Source organism: Astatotilapia calliptera, chromosome 23, assembly GCF_964374335.1.
Source record: "Astatotilapia calliptera chromosome 23, fAstCal68.1, whole genome shotgun sequence".
Classification (NCBI taxonomy): domain Eukaryota; kingdom Metazoa; phylum Chordata; class Actinopteri; order Cichliformes; family Cichlidae; genus Astatotilapia; species Astatotilapia calliptera.
The window spans coordinates 33,934,356-33,951,100 of NC_137443.1; the positions used below are offsets into that span (position 1 = coordinate 33,934,356).

A 16,745-nucleotide genomic window follows, 5' to 3' on the forward strand; every position below is an offset into this window, starting at 1 on the left:
GTCGGACGCTGGACGTAAAACCAACTACCCTGGAAACGGTGTCAGTGACAGTTGGTCTTTTCTTTGCACAGGTGAGCGGTCTGCAAGTTATCGATAGGTCTATTTTTATTTCTGGTGTTTTTATCGGTTTATTACTTTCATGTGAACCCTCTGTAGCCGGGCAGGCATTGGCGGATGAAGCGTTTGTGTCACATGAGGAGGAGGAGAAATGGTGGCTTAAAAAATAGAAAAAGGCTTCTTTTTTTTGACAGACAGCTAGCTTATAGCGAGCTTGGTCAGGTAAGGTTAACTACACAGCAGTGTTTGCCCAGGGTGGCCGAAGAGACTGTACGGAATACGCTAGTTATTCAGCTTATCAGAAGAGCACACAGTAGAAAATAGGCATGTGTATATGTATGTGTTTTGTCGCGTAGTTGACCGCCACAGTACATCTGAGCTCGGAGCCAGCTGGGCTGCTCAAAGTACACAGGGAGTAACGTTACTGAAAGTATTTTGTTGCTTGCGGTCGATAGCCTTGCCATTTGGCTTACAGTGACCAAACATCCGCCTCCATCATATGCAATTGTCTGTGTTGTTATCCTTCATAGCGCAAACGCTGCTGGGAATACCTCCAAGAAGAAGAACCGGGAGGGGAAAAAAAGTGGGAGTCGAGGCCCAGCTGCTCCAGAAATTCCAGCTATTGCACTCCGGGGGCTTCACATTTCTCCTTTGCCATGGAATATATTTTTTAAAAGTCTCCCTCTATCAGGCTGTTGCCTCAACACGTTGCACAGCTTTCCCCACTCTTTTTAAAAGGACTATCACACCTTTGTCAGAGTTGGTAAGTCATGAGCAATGAAGCCGTTTAGCTCATGACGGGGAACCATGAAGCAACCAGGGAAGTGACCTCTGTGGACACCGCAGCCCGAGGGTGCCCCTCACTGGCACCATGGCATCCAACGAGAGACTGTATGAAGTCTGGATGCTCTACTGCACCAAGGTAAGGTTTCTCCTTTTCCACACACACTTCCCCTGTGGAAATGTCATTCGTGTGAAGTAATGGACCGAGTGAGGGCATTTCCTCCCTGGCAATTGCCAGGGGGGGGTTATTCACTCATGCTATTTATGTTTTTTGAAGTCTAGCAACAGATTAAGCCCATTTGCTCTGACAGGCTGTGGTTATGAGAAAGTACAGCCTGTGCTGACAGACAGGTTGAAGGCAAAGACAATTAGTGCATTGCGGTAAAAGGCAGACTAATGAAATTGCTTGTAGATCCTGAAGTAATTATTGCAGCGAGACGCATTATGTTTATAAATGAATAATTAATTCACTGAGGACAAATTTTGTCATAACGTCAGGTGGATGTGGTTTCTAATGAATGTTAAATTCAACCCCAGCGAGGATACATTCTTAAATGTATCATGGTCGTGATATGTTGTTAATGCTCCCTTACTTTACCAGTAGAGATGAATGAAGGCATGCCAGAGTAGAGACAGCACCCTTTGAGTCAGCTCTTGGCAAGATTTAATTCACCCTGTGATAAAGCATGCGCGCATCCTGCCATCCAATCAAAACGGGCTGCCTGAGCCGCTCCTCACGTGAGCCTGGCTGCAGTCACACTACCTACCTCCCACAGTAATCCCTCACAATAACGCACCGTGCATAGCCCTCTGAGAAGTGTGGAGGGCTGTGAAGCTGTTACACTTATTTTTAGATTACGACATCCAATAATCCTCATCCTGAGAAGTAAAGCATTTGAATGCTGACACACACAGAGTGTTTAATACCAGCGAGCTGGGTGCCTGGGGTCTCTGAGATTGTTGCAGTCACCTGTGAAAAAGTGAGCATATACATTACATTTGCTCTAGCAGGACTTTTTCTTTGCATTGACTGAGCATTATATTGCAGGGAAGGATCATTTCATTCGAGCCTGGCTTTCAGCCAGAGTCCACTGAGCTAATCTTTATGTCTGCATGAAGCAAAAGAGATGTGGCGATAGATGCATTCTAATATATATGATATACATGTGCACGTACAGGTGAATTGAATCATTGTTGATCTTGTTACAATGCTGGGATACACTGGAGCTTTGCATTCATACTAATGCTATTTGACAAGGACACCTCTGAAGCCCAGAGCCTGTTAAATCAACACTAGGGAGATCTACACAGTATGGGGCAGACCATTTTAATGATATGGTCTGTGTGTGGGTGTGTGGGTTGTCTAGCCTTTAGTCACATGGTCTAAATTGGTCAAGGAATGTCTCTTTCTGAGGCTTGACTCTTGTCTGAGCTCTGAGACCAGCCACACTGTGTCCCACCAAGTGGTCAACTACGACCGGCCTCTTATCACAATTTTCTCTTCCCAACTCTTTCTCATTGCAAAGTAGCGAAACAGTTTCCTTGTTTTCAGGGCTTCTGCAGGTCATTAGAAAATCTTAAACGGTTTGAAGGGCAGACGGTGCTCTGCCCTTGTTTTTATTCAGTGAGCTCTGCAAAAGCTTTGCGCTCCTTTATGAAATGGTGTAGGAAGCCTGATCTTAAAGGAGCTCTTATTAATTTATTAATAACACCCATGGCTGCTAAGTGAAGTGGTCTTTGCGGGCAGTTCGTTCAAACCTTTATTGGCCAAAACGGTGGACACACTCAAGTCTGCCTTTGATTATTATTCATGTATTTTTCCAAAAGCTAGGAGACCAGCTGTGTGTATATTAAGTATCAGTAAAAGAACAAGGTTGACTTGGATGAAGCAACCAGGTAGGCACTTGCTATGTAGCTAAGTTACATCTAGCTGGCTGACTGACTGCCCCCATGTTGGCTTTCAATGTGAAAAGTCGATACTATTTAGCTTTATGACTTTACATCATTTACATCCCCAACTGCCATTTCAACTCATATATGACTTTGCTAGTCACAGTGATAGCATGGCAACAGCTTGTTGAAGATGACCAGCTGAGGTATAAAAGATTCAAAAACGTAGCTACTGTGATGTCACCCAATGTCCAGTTATGAAGCCTTGATATGAGTGTTTCCTCTTTCCTCATCTTTATTTACACAAAAACAAACAAACAAACAAAAAAAAACAGGATGAAGAAGTGCAGCTCTGACTGTGAAAGTGCTCCTCTTTTGGCTAACATCTTATAATTGACAAGTGATTACCCAAAGAACATCCATTCCAGATCCATTCTGAAAAACAATTTAAGCAAGATTTACAAAATGATTATAAACTCAGGAGTGAGGTCACTACAGAGAACTATAGGTCTCTAACTCTAAATAGTTTTGTCCAACAACAGCTTATGTCATTTGGTGGTCTTCAGGATAAATTTTTCATTTATTTATTTCAGTTTTAGTTTTGTTTTGTTTTTAAATCTCTTCCACATTAACTTCCTTTTTCTGACCCTTAAGCTACAACTGTCCGTTAGCCAGAAAGATGACTCGGGCATCAGGTTTTGGTCCTGAAAACCAAACAGTTTGACTCGAACACTCTGCTGACGCTAACCAGCTTTCCCCTGATGGCCAAATTCCAGGATGGGCTTTATTACATAGATATAGCTATTTTATAGCCAATTTCACCTAACTTATCTGCAAATTCACACAAATTACATAATGCCTAACTAGCAGCTAGTTGGCTAAACCTAGTTTGCTTTCTCACTAACGGTGTCACTAGCTAAGTTCTATCTGATGCCACAGCCTTTGTGTTTGTTTTGTTGTCTGTATGTGGAGCTTGTGTTGAATCGTTGTGCTGGGAGCCAGAGTAAGGCAATGGGAATAAGCATAAACGTCACATTCTTTGGATTTTCATGGAAAATTTGACTCAAGTCCTTGACATTGAAATCAGACCACATGCTGTTAGAGGCAACAAAGAGCGTCAGGGAAAATCTACTGTTCGAATTTGGTTGGAGTCCTTTTAAACATTAGCAGTAAAAAACAATTAATACATGAAACAACTACCTAATTTGCAATGAAATGCTAGTAAAACACACAGTACTGCATTTAAGCTATAGTTTAAACTTTATAATAACCTCTAATTCAACTTTCAATGATAATGCAATTTATCATAGAGTTAGTAATTTGCAATATTATAACACTTTTAAGACTTAATGATTATCCTGAATGCTGTATTTACTCCTGAAACTTGACTATGTGACTCAGTTAGATGACTTTGGAGGCATCTGTCATATTTGTGTACTCATCCTGATACACACCTCTTTCATGTGCCTTGCCTGGTTAATCACTGACAACAGTAGAGTCATGGCAGCCTTTAGTGTCAGAGGTTAATACTGGCACTGTTGTCTAAGAAAGAGTCATTCAGGTGAGTGGTGTTGACAGTAGAAACTTTTACAACACAACCAGCCCTCGGCTCCATTGGGAGAACCAGCTCGTCCTGTTCTGTCAGTCAGATGTCTGCTTTCTGATTATCTCTCTCTGAATCATTATCATTCACCTGACCACTTGGTTCCTGGTACTGAAAGAGGAAGAGGCAATTTTGTGTTTAGACAGACGTGTGTCTCTCCTAGAAGTTTGACTTATGGCATTAGAAAACTGCTTTTGAATACACTTTAAGCCAGAAGTGGCAGCTGGCCTTTTGGCATACTGATGAAGTCAGAAATTGTTGGTTGAACAGCTGTAGCATCAGTTCCAGTGTGGAGAAGTGTGCAGGAGTTGGTGTTTGTGTATGTACCAGGTCATATTAGCCATATCTGAACACAGGCACAACATCACAGCTTTATACATCGTGTTTATTCTTTGGGTAGGGTAATTTATGAAAAAACAAATAATAAATTAGGTGCCTTCAGATTACACTCAGCACCATATGTTGCTGGTATACTGGCCTTTGTTTTCCCTTGTTGAATGACAAATGTGTGTTTATAGTGTTTTTGTTTTGTTTCATTCATTTCCTGAAACGGTTGTCGACTGTAGTTTATAACAATTGTTAGGACTATTTGCTACCACAGATTGATGCACATTTGGTGCTGTTTTCAGTATTTAGGGAAGTATAGGTGGGCAGAATGTAGTATTTTGTCCTCCAGTGTAGTTTCAGGCTGTGCACTCTAAAGTTTTGAACACTATTATGTAAAATAATATTTACATTAAAGTAGGGCTGCCACGATTAGTCGACTAGTCACGATTATGTCGACTATTAAAATCGTCGACGACTAATTTAATAGTCGACGCATCGTTTGAAGCTTTGTAAGATCACAAAGGACGCAGGAATAAGTAGTAGGATTTAAGAGTGTAATAACGGACTGAAACAGAAGATGGCAGCACTGCACGTACAAGGATGCCAGCTGCCGTTAAACCCCGAAGAAGAAGAAGCTGTGTCCCAGAATTCATAGCGCAGCCCAGCGCAGTTGTCAACAATGGCGGCAGCTAGTTAGTTTTAACTTTACTCTTATTATTCTTTCTTGGTCACAAAATAAACGTTTAACATATTTTCAGGCGAGAATGTAGCTGTGTAAACCTCAAATATCTGCTCAGTTTATCAAGACACCACATATTTTCAAAAGCGCTCCGACGTTTTCGGAGACGTCTGTTACCCACTAGCTCGTTAGCTAGGCGGGGGCAAGGCTAACTAGAGCCGTGAGAACACCGGACTCCCGGCAAATCGTTTTCAAACCCACTGCCTCTTTCGCTAGTCAGGTTAAACATATATATAAGTCACTTAGATAACTTAAAATGTTATTGTTTGGCTTTCTTTAGTATTTTATTTGTTCCTGAGTAAATCGGTTTGGCTGAGATTAAAGTTATAGTTTTTGCACAGCTAAAACTGTCAAGCAGACAGCTGATTATCAGAAGTGTGAGACGCTGGAGAATATACTCCGGTGTCCTGTTATATTTTAGAAAGCAAGGAGTTTATTAAACTTCACCGAAACAATCTGCAAATTTCATTAAAAATTAATAAACTACCATCTTGTCTTTATTTTTAGTTAGCACAAACACTTCAAGCTGTAAGCTAATGATAGTTATATAAGACCAGATGCTGCTGGTGCAATAAACTGTACGTCCAATGGATGATGATCTGATTAGTCGACTAATCGCAAAAATAATCTGTGACTAGTCGACTATCAAAATAATCGTATGTGGCAGCCCTACAATGATTAAAGTCAGAAGGTCAAAGGAATGCTTACTGTATCTTTGACCTTTCATTATATATTGCTAGTAGGGAATAGTTGGGAAACATAGTAAAAGCTTAGTCTGTATGATTACATTTACATTGTTTGAAAAGTACTGTTGGTATTCATTATTTAAAGCTTCTAAAGCTTCTAAATTAATGTATTGGTAGATGTCAGTTATTATGTTGTATGCATTTCAATGAGAATCTGCAGACTAGGGCTGGGCGATATGACCCAAAATTCATATCTCGATATTTTTTAGCTGGATGGCGATATAAGATATATCTCGATATTTTTTTAAGCCATAAAGTAAGAACAAAAAGAGAGTTCTTAGTCAAAGCTGTGTCCCAGATGTCACACAGGCACTTTTATTAACATACAGCACAGATGTACATGAAAAATTACTCAAAATTAAATTATGAGCATTCATTAAATAATAATGCTCCATAAATAAAAGAAAACAATGTTGTTTTTGTGCTAAACAAAGAGCTCACAATTGTGCCGTCAAAATGTAAACTAAAAGACGCTGAGCGTAATAACAAAGACAGACAGATTTCACAGCTGCTCGGTTCCCAAGTTTTACTGTGTGACTGATAGCCTGGAGTTTGAAATCCGCTTCATAACCACGTCTCTTACAGGTGCCATTTATGGTCCTTATACACACACACAATACGGTAATATTACGTTGAAGCACAGTACGTATCACTCCGCGAAGCTCCTCGGTAGCCGTAATGCGCCGACAATCTATCAAGCGGTGCAGCTCCGTAGCTGACCAAAGTCGTACTCAAACATTTTTGACAGATTGCTGAGCGCCGTGTACCACATAAAATCGGTTCGCGGCCATCAAGCACAACCAGAATTCATACATAAGGCGCACTGTCAACTTTTGAGAGAATGAAAGGATTTTAGGGTTAGCGCGGTTAGCTCGTTAGCGCGGTTAGCTCGTTAGCATGGTTAGCTCGTTAACACGTTGACGCTGTCCAGCCCCACGCATGGGGCGATGCACAGTAACTCGTTAACGGAGATTTGCCGTGTCCATCTTGTCGCTGCCTGCACGTGAAGCGATGGGGGAGAAGGGGGAGTTGTCTTCAGTGAAGGCGAGGCGGAGTAACGTTGCGTAGAGACAAAAGTGGACGAAAGAGAGGCAAACTTGCGGCTCCACAACTATAATTATAACGTAACATAGACTATATCGATATAAAGGATATTGTCACATCTTATATCTCGTATAAAAATATATCGATATGTTTTAAAAACTCGATATATCGCCCAGCTCTACTGCAGACTAACTCCAGTTTGCTTCTCTGAGTTATAGTGAAGCAGAGAGGTCACAGACAACAGCCAAGATGCTTATGTAACGAGCGATCCTCTTCGCTGACTGTCATTGGTTCGTGCCATAGTGTTGTCCCCCAGCAGCGGCTGGTGGCTGCCGGCATACAGTGGCGCAGTAGCTCTGCTCTCTCGCCAGTGTTTTATCCAGAAGGGCTTGTCAGACAGTGGAGGGTTTAGCAGATTCCTGAATCGTGCCAGTTCCGCTCTTAAGGCCATTATGTGCTGCAGAAAAGCCTTTTTGATTTAACCAAGCACAGGGAACATTTTACCCTCCTGTGGCTTTAAAGTTGACTCTGGTAACTTAAGAGGAACAGTCCTCACTCTCTTTTTCAACTGTCCACAACACAGGGGATTCACAGAACCATCATCCTGTGTGATGTCACCCCACACCACCCTGCTTTTTCACTGGATTGGAGCAAATGCCAGTAATTTGCATAAACCCTTGCTCTTATGGGAATCAGCATGCAGTGAAAGCATTGGTGGAAATCGGAAGCAAAAGAGTCAAGCTGGAAATGGTGCAAGGTTTCAGATTTTCACATATTTGGTCAAGTAGACTACCCAGTCTAATTTCTGCTGACACACACACACACACACACACACAAATAATCATGTGCATACGCCATACCTCATGCAGTCTGACAAGCTCATGCACTCAGGCTTCGGTTTACTGAATGAACTGCTCCGTGAAGTTTGCTCCCTCAGGCTAACTTTCTTCCCTGGTGCAGTTCTTGCTTCTCATTTTCCCTCCATGCTATGAATATCTCTGGCATAACACTGATGTCACTAACAGGGTGTATCAGACGTGCCTCGTGCAGTGTGGACCCCTATGCACACGCACGCACACACACACGCACACACCCACCCACCTCTGGCACTTATGTCATGGCCAGAGGAGTTGTCACAGAGTGACGGGTAGTGCTGTAAGCCTGTATGGCAGCAGAAACAGAAAAACCACAGCCGTCTATTAAATCTAAAGGGAGGAGGCCTTTAAACATTGTGGTTTCAGCGACTCTATGCCACTTCCACCTAACCAGGTTCCCCTGAACTGCCACCCGACCAGCTGGCTGACCACGCCTGTCTAGCATCTCATAACAGATCAAGTCAAAACGATGCAACTAAAGATCCTGGCAAAATGACGACATACAGTTTTAGAGTTATAGAGCATTGACAGAAAAGCAGTATTTAATGCCCTAGGAATGAAACAGCTTCCCTGGGAACGCCTTGGATTCCCCACAGTGGAGCTGGAGGTGGTGATTGGTTGAGTGGCGTCTGAGCATGGCTGCTTAGACTGTACCTGGACCCAGATAAGTGGTAGAAAATAAATGGATGGTCAAGAATGAGAATAGACTCCAGAAGGAATTGTTTTGTTGTTGTTGTTGTTGTTTTTTTTGTTTTGTTTTGTTTTGTTTTTAAAAAATGAGTAACAATTAGAAAATCCAGCATTGGTCTCTCTTTAGCCCTTCAGCTTTTTCTTTTCGTTCATGCATGTCTCTGACATTCGAAATGACTGAGAGCTATTGATAAATCCAGTCTGGGTCAGTGGGGATTTCTCTGTTAAGAAGGACGTGCATTGGTCTGTGTTGCTGTTGACCTTGGAAGGTTTACAGAGGTCAGTTTAAACAGATATTTGGGATTGTGATGTAGCTGGGCATAGAATTTAATATGATAATGAACTAAATCATAGAGGCATGTGATTCTCTCATGGGAACTGTCTGTATACACATTGGGACACAAGAATATTGTGGGAGTCTGGCTGGACAAGGTGTGTGATTGTGTGTGTGTGTGTGGGGGGGGGGGGGGGGGGCTGTGATGAAGGCTGAGGATAAACAGGGCAATGTAGAGCAGGGTGTGTCCCCTGCCTGCCACAGTACAAACCCTCAATGGGCATCTGTGCTCCCAAGCTGCTGCCTAAAAGAGGACATTCTTTAAGAGACATACACACAGTCATTCAGCCACAAACTCACTTGAGAGGGAAACTACTTGCTTAAATCATCATCTTCTAATTTCCTGGCAGCAGCATTCATATGTACATTAAGACAATAGACTGTTTATTGCTCTGGTTAAAGAGCAGTGTGGGCACCATCCAATAGGGCTGGGCCATATTATACCGTTCACGGTAATACCGGTATAATGTTAGGCAACAATAGGAAAATGAAATATCGCGATAGAATATGAGTAAAACGCGCATGCGCAGTGCCTTTGTTTTCATACGCACATGGCCAATTGTTGAGTGAAACAGATGAACCAGAATTGGTTTGTAAAAATGGTGCAACTTCAGTGATGTGGAACTGGTTTGGTGTTTGTCCGTCAGACACACGACAAAGCACATTTTTTTGCAGAACATGCAAGCGGCTGTCGTTATTGTCGTATTTGTCGGACTTAGGCTACGTTCACACTGCAGGTCTTAATGCTCAATTCCGATTTTTTGATCAAATCCGATTTTTTTTGTCTGCTCGTTCACACTACAAATAAAATGCGACAGCAAACACGCTCTAGTGTGAACGCTCAAAGCGGCCCGCATGCGCAAAAGAAGATGTCACACACAAAGCGCTCTGTTTAGACCCAGAGCAACAGTATTGTTTGACTGATGGCCCTTAATAAAAAGACTTCGGAGTTCACGTTTCCCAATTTTTGCTTTAAGTTATTTTGTTATTTACATAATAATGTAAATAACCTAATAATGATCCTTATTGCTGTTTAAGAGAGGAGCGGTGCTTCAAAGGATAGCTGCAGATTTCTGTCAGAATCTGTAGATTATACAGTACAAATAAAATGTTTACGTTGTCTTCCCAACAGTTTCACTGACATCTACACTGGATGGCCAGGAAGCGTTCGCGATGTCTTCTCGGGCGCTGATAATTAGCTTCAGTCTTGTGTCGGTGACGTAAAAGGCGGATTTAATGCGACTTGACCGTTCAAACAGCAGTCGCTTTCTAAAACATCGGATATGTATCGGATTCAGTACCACATACGAAAGTGACCCAGATCGGATTTGAAAATATCGGATTTGCGCCGTTCACACTGTCATAGCATGATCGGATATGGGTCGCATAGGGTCAAAAAAATCGGATTTGATGCGCTTTCGCCTGCAGTGTGAACGTAGCCTAAGATGCTCGTAAATCTGGAAGTAATCTGGGTCCTAAACTCCGTATGCTTCAGGTCAAAAGAACACTGCAGCATCACTGAGAGTTAAAAACTGTCTAAATTCTTTCATCTTTAATAAAACGATCAGCATTGCTGCTTTACCAAGTGTAACTATGAAGTTTAACTTCCAGGCATCCATGAAAACAAAATTTATTACATTTAACGGAGTTAGAAGTTAGCAGGAAACTAGCGGAAGTTAGCTCGCTAGTTTCGCTAGTTACCTAAGCATGATATTGCATGTTCTGACTGAGAGATTTCTGAAAAAACTCGAACGTACAGCTCTGCTATCACTTCCAACATAAATGAAGACAGGAAACTAAACAGCAGTGACGTTTGTAGGGTTACTGAAGTTGGGCTAGCTGGTATATAATGATGTGCTACGTGATCGCTAGCGACACAGCTATGTTAGCATAACATAAACAGTGAAGCTGGAGGACGAACACTAACACTTTTCCACTTATAAAAGTTAACGTTAAGGTTCCTGATGGTTAGAGACAAATGCAATCGCATGGCAGGATGCTGTAAACGGACCAAACTTCAGTCAGGAGAACAACTGAGATAATCCATCCACAATACGAGGTTAGTCATTAATATACTGCAACAACATGGGAATAGAGCAGCGGCCAGAGAATTCAACATTAATGAATCAATGGTACAGAAGTGGAGGAAGCAAGAAGAATGAGTTTAATAAAGTTTGATTTATCTGACTGCTTTGTTTCGCTTAATGTGCCTTATAATCCCGTGCACCTTATGGTCCGAAAAATACGTACTACACACTGCAGTTTAATGTAGCAAAGCACCTCTTTTTAACTTCAGTGGATATTATACATGGTTATGCTCAGGATATGTCAGCACATTTCTACTGGAAATGCCTTTTGGTTAAACTTTCAGCAAGGAATTTGCATTTGCACTGTTACATTTTTATAAAGCTTTAATGTACATAAAAACCAGCTTCTTGTTTAAGTGAAAATAAATGGAAGGTTGTGTTTTTGCGCTAGTAATGTTGTGGAGTTGTATTTTGTCTCGCATCAATTATATCGTCAGTTATATCGTTATCGCAAATTTTCAAATATATATCGTGATAAATATTTTTGACCATATCGCCCTGCTCTACCATCCAATAATAAATGTTTTTCTCTGTCATTGTAAGTGACGGGGTAACACGGGGAAAGAAGCACACACAGAAGACAGACCGTGGCCTCCTAGCAGAACATATTACACACGTGGTTCCTGCTGAGTTCCAGTCCGACATCTCTCTCTCTTTTCTTCTTTTTTTGTCTCTTCCACACACACACACACACACACACGCGCACACACACACGCGCGCACACACACACGCACGCACACACACGCGCGCGCAGACGGAGGTCAGCGTCACAGGATTATTCTGATGACTTCACTTGGAATAGCACAGCGCTGGCTGATTCCCACTCTGACACGCAGACAGAAGCAGTCTCCCCCTCTGTAGCCAGGGGCTGTGCTGGCTAAGAAACACTGATTCTATTTTTTCCAGCTAATATTTTTTCCTTAGTTCTGAATTAGTAGTCTGCAAACTCTTTTTGTTTATGCAGGGATTTGATAAGGAGTTTTGTAAATTGGTTTATGAATTGCCTTCTCCTTCACCGTTTCACGAACATAGGTTTTATATGGGCTGGCTGCCTGTATGAGTATATTTTGTGACTTATTTTAACCCCATCCTCAGTATAATATAATTTTAATGTCCCATCTTTCTGTCACTCATAACCAGCCTCACGATTTATGTGTCAAGTTTTACTTTCCAGCTGCAGCTGGTTTGGCTAGGTTACAAATCATAATATTCAACTGCTTCTCTAGGTCTTGTGGTAGCTTGGACTACAGCTGGCAATGACAACTTCTGGCTCCAAAAAGCTAAAAGGGTGGCAGCCGAAATGCTAATTTGAGGCTTCAGAATGTAGAGTCCAAAACCAATGGGTGGCGTCATGGTAACGGCATCAGTCTTTAATATACACTCTGGATAAAAGTCACTGGAGTGAATTATTCCATTATTTATTTGTCAAGTCGGTCTTCCTGTTTGTCGGCCTTTGGAATGATGGGATGTTTTCTGAGCTCCCATATAAGTGAAGTCACAGCAATGAGAAAGTGCCAAATACAGAGTTACTTAACATCCAATCAAAATCAGTTTTATTTTACATAGGGCTGCTCGATTATGGCAAAAATGATAATCACGATTATTTTCACTGAAATTGAGATCTCGATTATTTGACGATATTTATTTAACCCTTTAAGACCTACCATAGAACCAAGTGAGTACAGAGGTCTGACCCAAGACTTTGTGGACTGGTGCCAGCTGAACTACCTCCAGATCAACGCCAGTAAAACCAAGGAACTGGTGGTAGACTTCCGCAGGCACAAGCATTCTCCACTGCAACCACTGAACATCCAAGGTATGGACATTGAGGCTGTGGACAGCTACAGGTACCTTGGTGTTCATCTGAACAATAGACTGGACTGGACTCATAACTCAGACGCCCTCTACAGGAAAGGGCAGAGCAGGCTGTACCTGCTGCGGAGACTCAGGTCGTTTGGAGTGGAGGGCCCACTCCTGAAGAAATTCTATGACTCTGTTGTGGCTTCTGCTATCTTTTATGGCGTGGTCTGCTGGGGCGGCAGCATCTCTGCTGGGGACAGGAAGAGACTGAACAGGGTGATCCGAAGGGCCAGCTCTGTTCTAGGATGCCCTCTGGACCCAGTGGAGGTGGTGAGTGACAGGAGAACGGCGGCTAAGCTGTCATCCCTGATGGACAACATCTCCCACCCCATGCAGCAGACTGTGACAGCACTGAGCAGCTCCTTCAGTGGGAGACTGCGGCACCCACGGTGTGGGACGGAGAGATTTCGCAGGTCTTTCCTCCCCACTGCTGTCAGACTCCATAATAAAGACTTTAACTGATCAAGCACACACATCCATACATATGCAATAATACTAAGTGCAATAATCCTTTCTGTCATCGTTGTATTTTTACTCAGTTGTATATAGTATTTGTATTTGTATTCTATTTTTATCTTATTGTATATTTATTTTATTTTATTCTACTGTATATAGTATTTTATTTTATTTTATTCTATTCTGTACAGTTGTGTACTGTATTTATTCTTATTGTATTCTAATTTTTGCCTCATAACTTTTGCACTGTCCACTTCCTGCTGTGACAAAACAAATTTCCCACGTGTGGGACTAATAAAGGTTATCTTATCTTATCTTATCTTATCTTATCTAAGTCCGCCAGAGCTTATATTATTTTTTTACATGTTGTAGTGCCATTTGTGGGAGCATTTCAAGTTGCTATACAATTGTTATAGCCCATATTTTAATAATATGTATACATTAAGTCCATAGTAACTACATTAATTGCAAAAAGTGCAATAAACTACAAAAAAATTGAAAATTGTTTTTGTTTTTGTTTTTTAACATATATTTCTACTTGGAGAAATTTAAGAGGTTTATCCCTCAAAACTTTAACACTGGCAGTCCCAGGCTTCTACCTTTCTACCTTTAAAACCCGCCACCAGCCAAATGGCTGGTAGGCTTTTAGCTAAGCTTTAGCTTCAGGCAAGTGGAAGCTAAATTGGCTAGTCATTCATATGTAAATTGGGTTGTTACCTGGGAATTCTGGAGGGAGGGGAGTGGGGGTGTGTGGATGAGGGGGTGGGGGAGCTGCTAAAAGCGGTGAGCTTCCTTTTGTTTCATCTTGATGCATTCTTAATCATCCAGGGAAACAAATCTCCAAAAGTCACCAACTTGGAGTGTTTCAGTTTGCCATCTTAGGGAGAAATCAACACACATGGGTGTATGTCCTTTGTTGCTGAGATTTATTGATAAAAACAGTACAAAAAATCAACCATTTGTACACATTTTTACAAATAATTATAAAAAGTGAGTGAGTACATTTCAACATTTTCAGCAATCACTCACAATCCTGGCACTGCCATGGTATCTGTAGTCTGCATTTACCACATGTGTATCTGTTGCAGTGAACACATCGCACAGTGGCATGATTGTTCTTGCAATTGTGTTTGACCTGACACATGGCTCTTTTTCCAGGGCTCGGTGTGGAGGGTTGTGTCAAAGGCAACTGTTCTTTTCTTGCCTTCTTCGCAGCTACATGAGAGTGAGCTAACTCCCTTGCAAGCTCCACCAGGAAGTCCACCCGTCTTTCCTTCGTCCCGGAGCATGCTTGATACAGCACATGTGCATTCAGTGCTGCCATGTCAATCATGTTATAAAACACGGCAACTGGCCAGCGCCGTGTTCCTCTGCGGACAGTGTACTCCCGAACCATCTGGTCCATCTGGACCATCTGGGTTTTGTGCCTCGCCCCGCGCTGAAACACAAAAACGTGCTCCCCAGGATGGAAGCTGGCTCCAGCAGGTTTGTGAGGACCTCAGAGCTCAGCTTCAGGGCCTGCAGGGGGATGTCTGATCACAGCTACAGCTGCAGTTATTATATGATATAGCTGTTTACAACTAACATTTAAACTCTCCATTCCTTCAACCTCTGCTGCCACGCTGACGGCGTATGCGGCCAAACGGAAGAAGACAGTCTATATTCTTAGCAGCATGCACGGCGTGGTTCAGACTGATAACACTACCAAAAGGAAGCCAAACACTGTCACCCTTTACAACAAAACAAAGTGTGGCGTGGATGTGATGGACCAGATGGTTCGGGAGTACACTGTCCGCAGAGGAACACGGCGCTGGCCAGTTGCCGTGTTTTATAACATGATTGACATGGCAGCACTGAATGCACATGTGCTGTATCAAGCATGCTCCGGGACGAAGGAAAGACGGGTGGACTTCCTGGTGGAGCTTGCAAGGGAGTTAGCTCACTCTCATGTAGCTGCGAAGAAGGCAAGAAAAGAACAGTTGCCTTTGACACAACCCTCCACACCGAGCCCTGGAAAAAGAGCCATGTGTCAGGTCAAACACAATTGCAAGAACAATCATGCCACTGTGCGATGTGTTCACTGCAACAGATACACATGTGGTAAATGCAGACTACAGATACCATGGCAGTGCCAGGATTGTGAGTGATTGCTGAAAATGTTGAAATGTACTCACTCACTTTTTATAATTATTTGTAAAAATGTGTACAAATGGTTGATTTTTTGTACTGTTTTTATCAATAAATCTCAGCAACAAAGGACATACACCCATGTGTGTTGATTTCTCCCTAAGATGGCAAACTGAAACACTCCAAGTTGGTGACTTTTGGAGATTTGTTTCCCTGGATGATTAAGAATGCATCAAGATGAAACAAAAGGAAGCTCACCGCTTTTAGCAGCTCCCCCACCCCCTCATCCACACACCCCCACTCCCCTCCCTCCAGAATTCCCAGGTAACAACCCAATTTACATATGAATGACTAGCCAATTTAGCTTCCACTTGCCTGAAGCTAAAGCTTAGCTAAAAGCCTACCAGCCATTTGGCTGCTCTCCGGGTTTTAAAGGTAGAAAAGCCAAATGGCTGGGCTCTGGGCCTTCCTAGTGTTAAATACAAAAAAGTTGCAAAAAATAGTTTATAACAACAGGAAATTTATTTTGAGTGTCTTCATAGTTTTATTTTGGAGATACAGCAATTTTTATATACTGCAGGAAAAACAAAAACAATCCTATGATGCAAATTTGCAAAGAAAACAGCAGGTGCATCAAAATAAACTATTTCCAGCAGTGCAATTCGAGTTCTAAGCATCCCAGCAACTATTCAGAAAAGTCAAACATGACCAGTATAGGCTTTTAAGGCCTACAAGTAAAAGAAACTACATTTTCCGCGAAAATGACATCACTTCCGGTTTCGGGCAGGAAATGGCGGACATGTGATAGTTAGCGGTGACGTTTGTTTCAATGTGCGAAGTGTTACGAGCAGCTGATCGGATCGGCAAAGCGTGTTTCTGGAATATTATGTTTTTGTTCCTGCAAGCGCTTTTTATGCCATTTTTGCAAAGCTATATGTGGAAGGAAACCGTGACCGAGGACAAGCTGATGGCATCAGATGTAAGTACAACTCCTCCGGTTTATTGCGCTAGCTTACACGGTTCAGGTTCTACAGGGATTTAAAAATAGTTACACAAAACAGAGCGTGCTGCTCTGACCGGCTTTAAAGGGTTAACAATAACAATGTATTGAATAATGACTTTAAAAA

The 16,745-nt window shown here is 42.1% G+C and overlaps 1 protein-coding gene across 3 annotated transcripts in view; it reads left to right on the forward strand.

Moving 5' to 3' along the window:
- nbeal1 (neurobeachin-like 1) overlaps positions 1-16,745 on the forward strand; it is a 63,803-nt gene continuing 47,058 nt past the window's right edge. For all 3 annotated transcript variants that reach the window (XM_026158373.2, XM_026158376.2, XM_026158372.2), the window contains exons 1-2: positions 1-71; positions 588-979. In XM_026158373.2, coding sequence (XP_026014158.1) covers positions 929-979 — 51 coding nt within the window. In that variant the 5' untranslated portion in view covers positions 1-71; positions 588-928. The remainder of the gene's footprint in view (positions 72-587; positions 980-16,745) is intronic.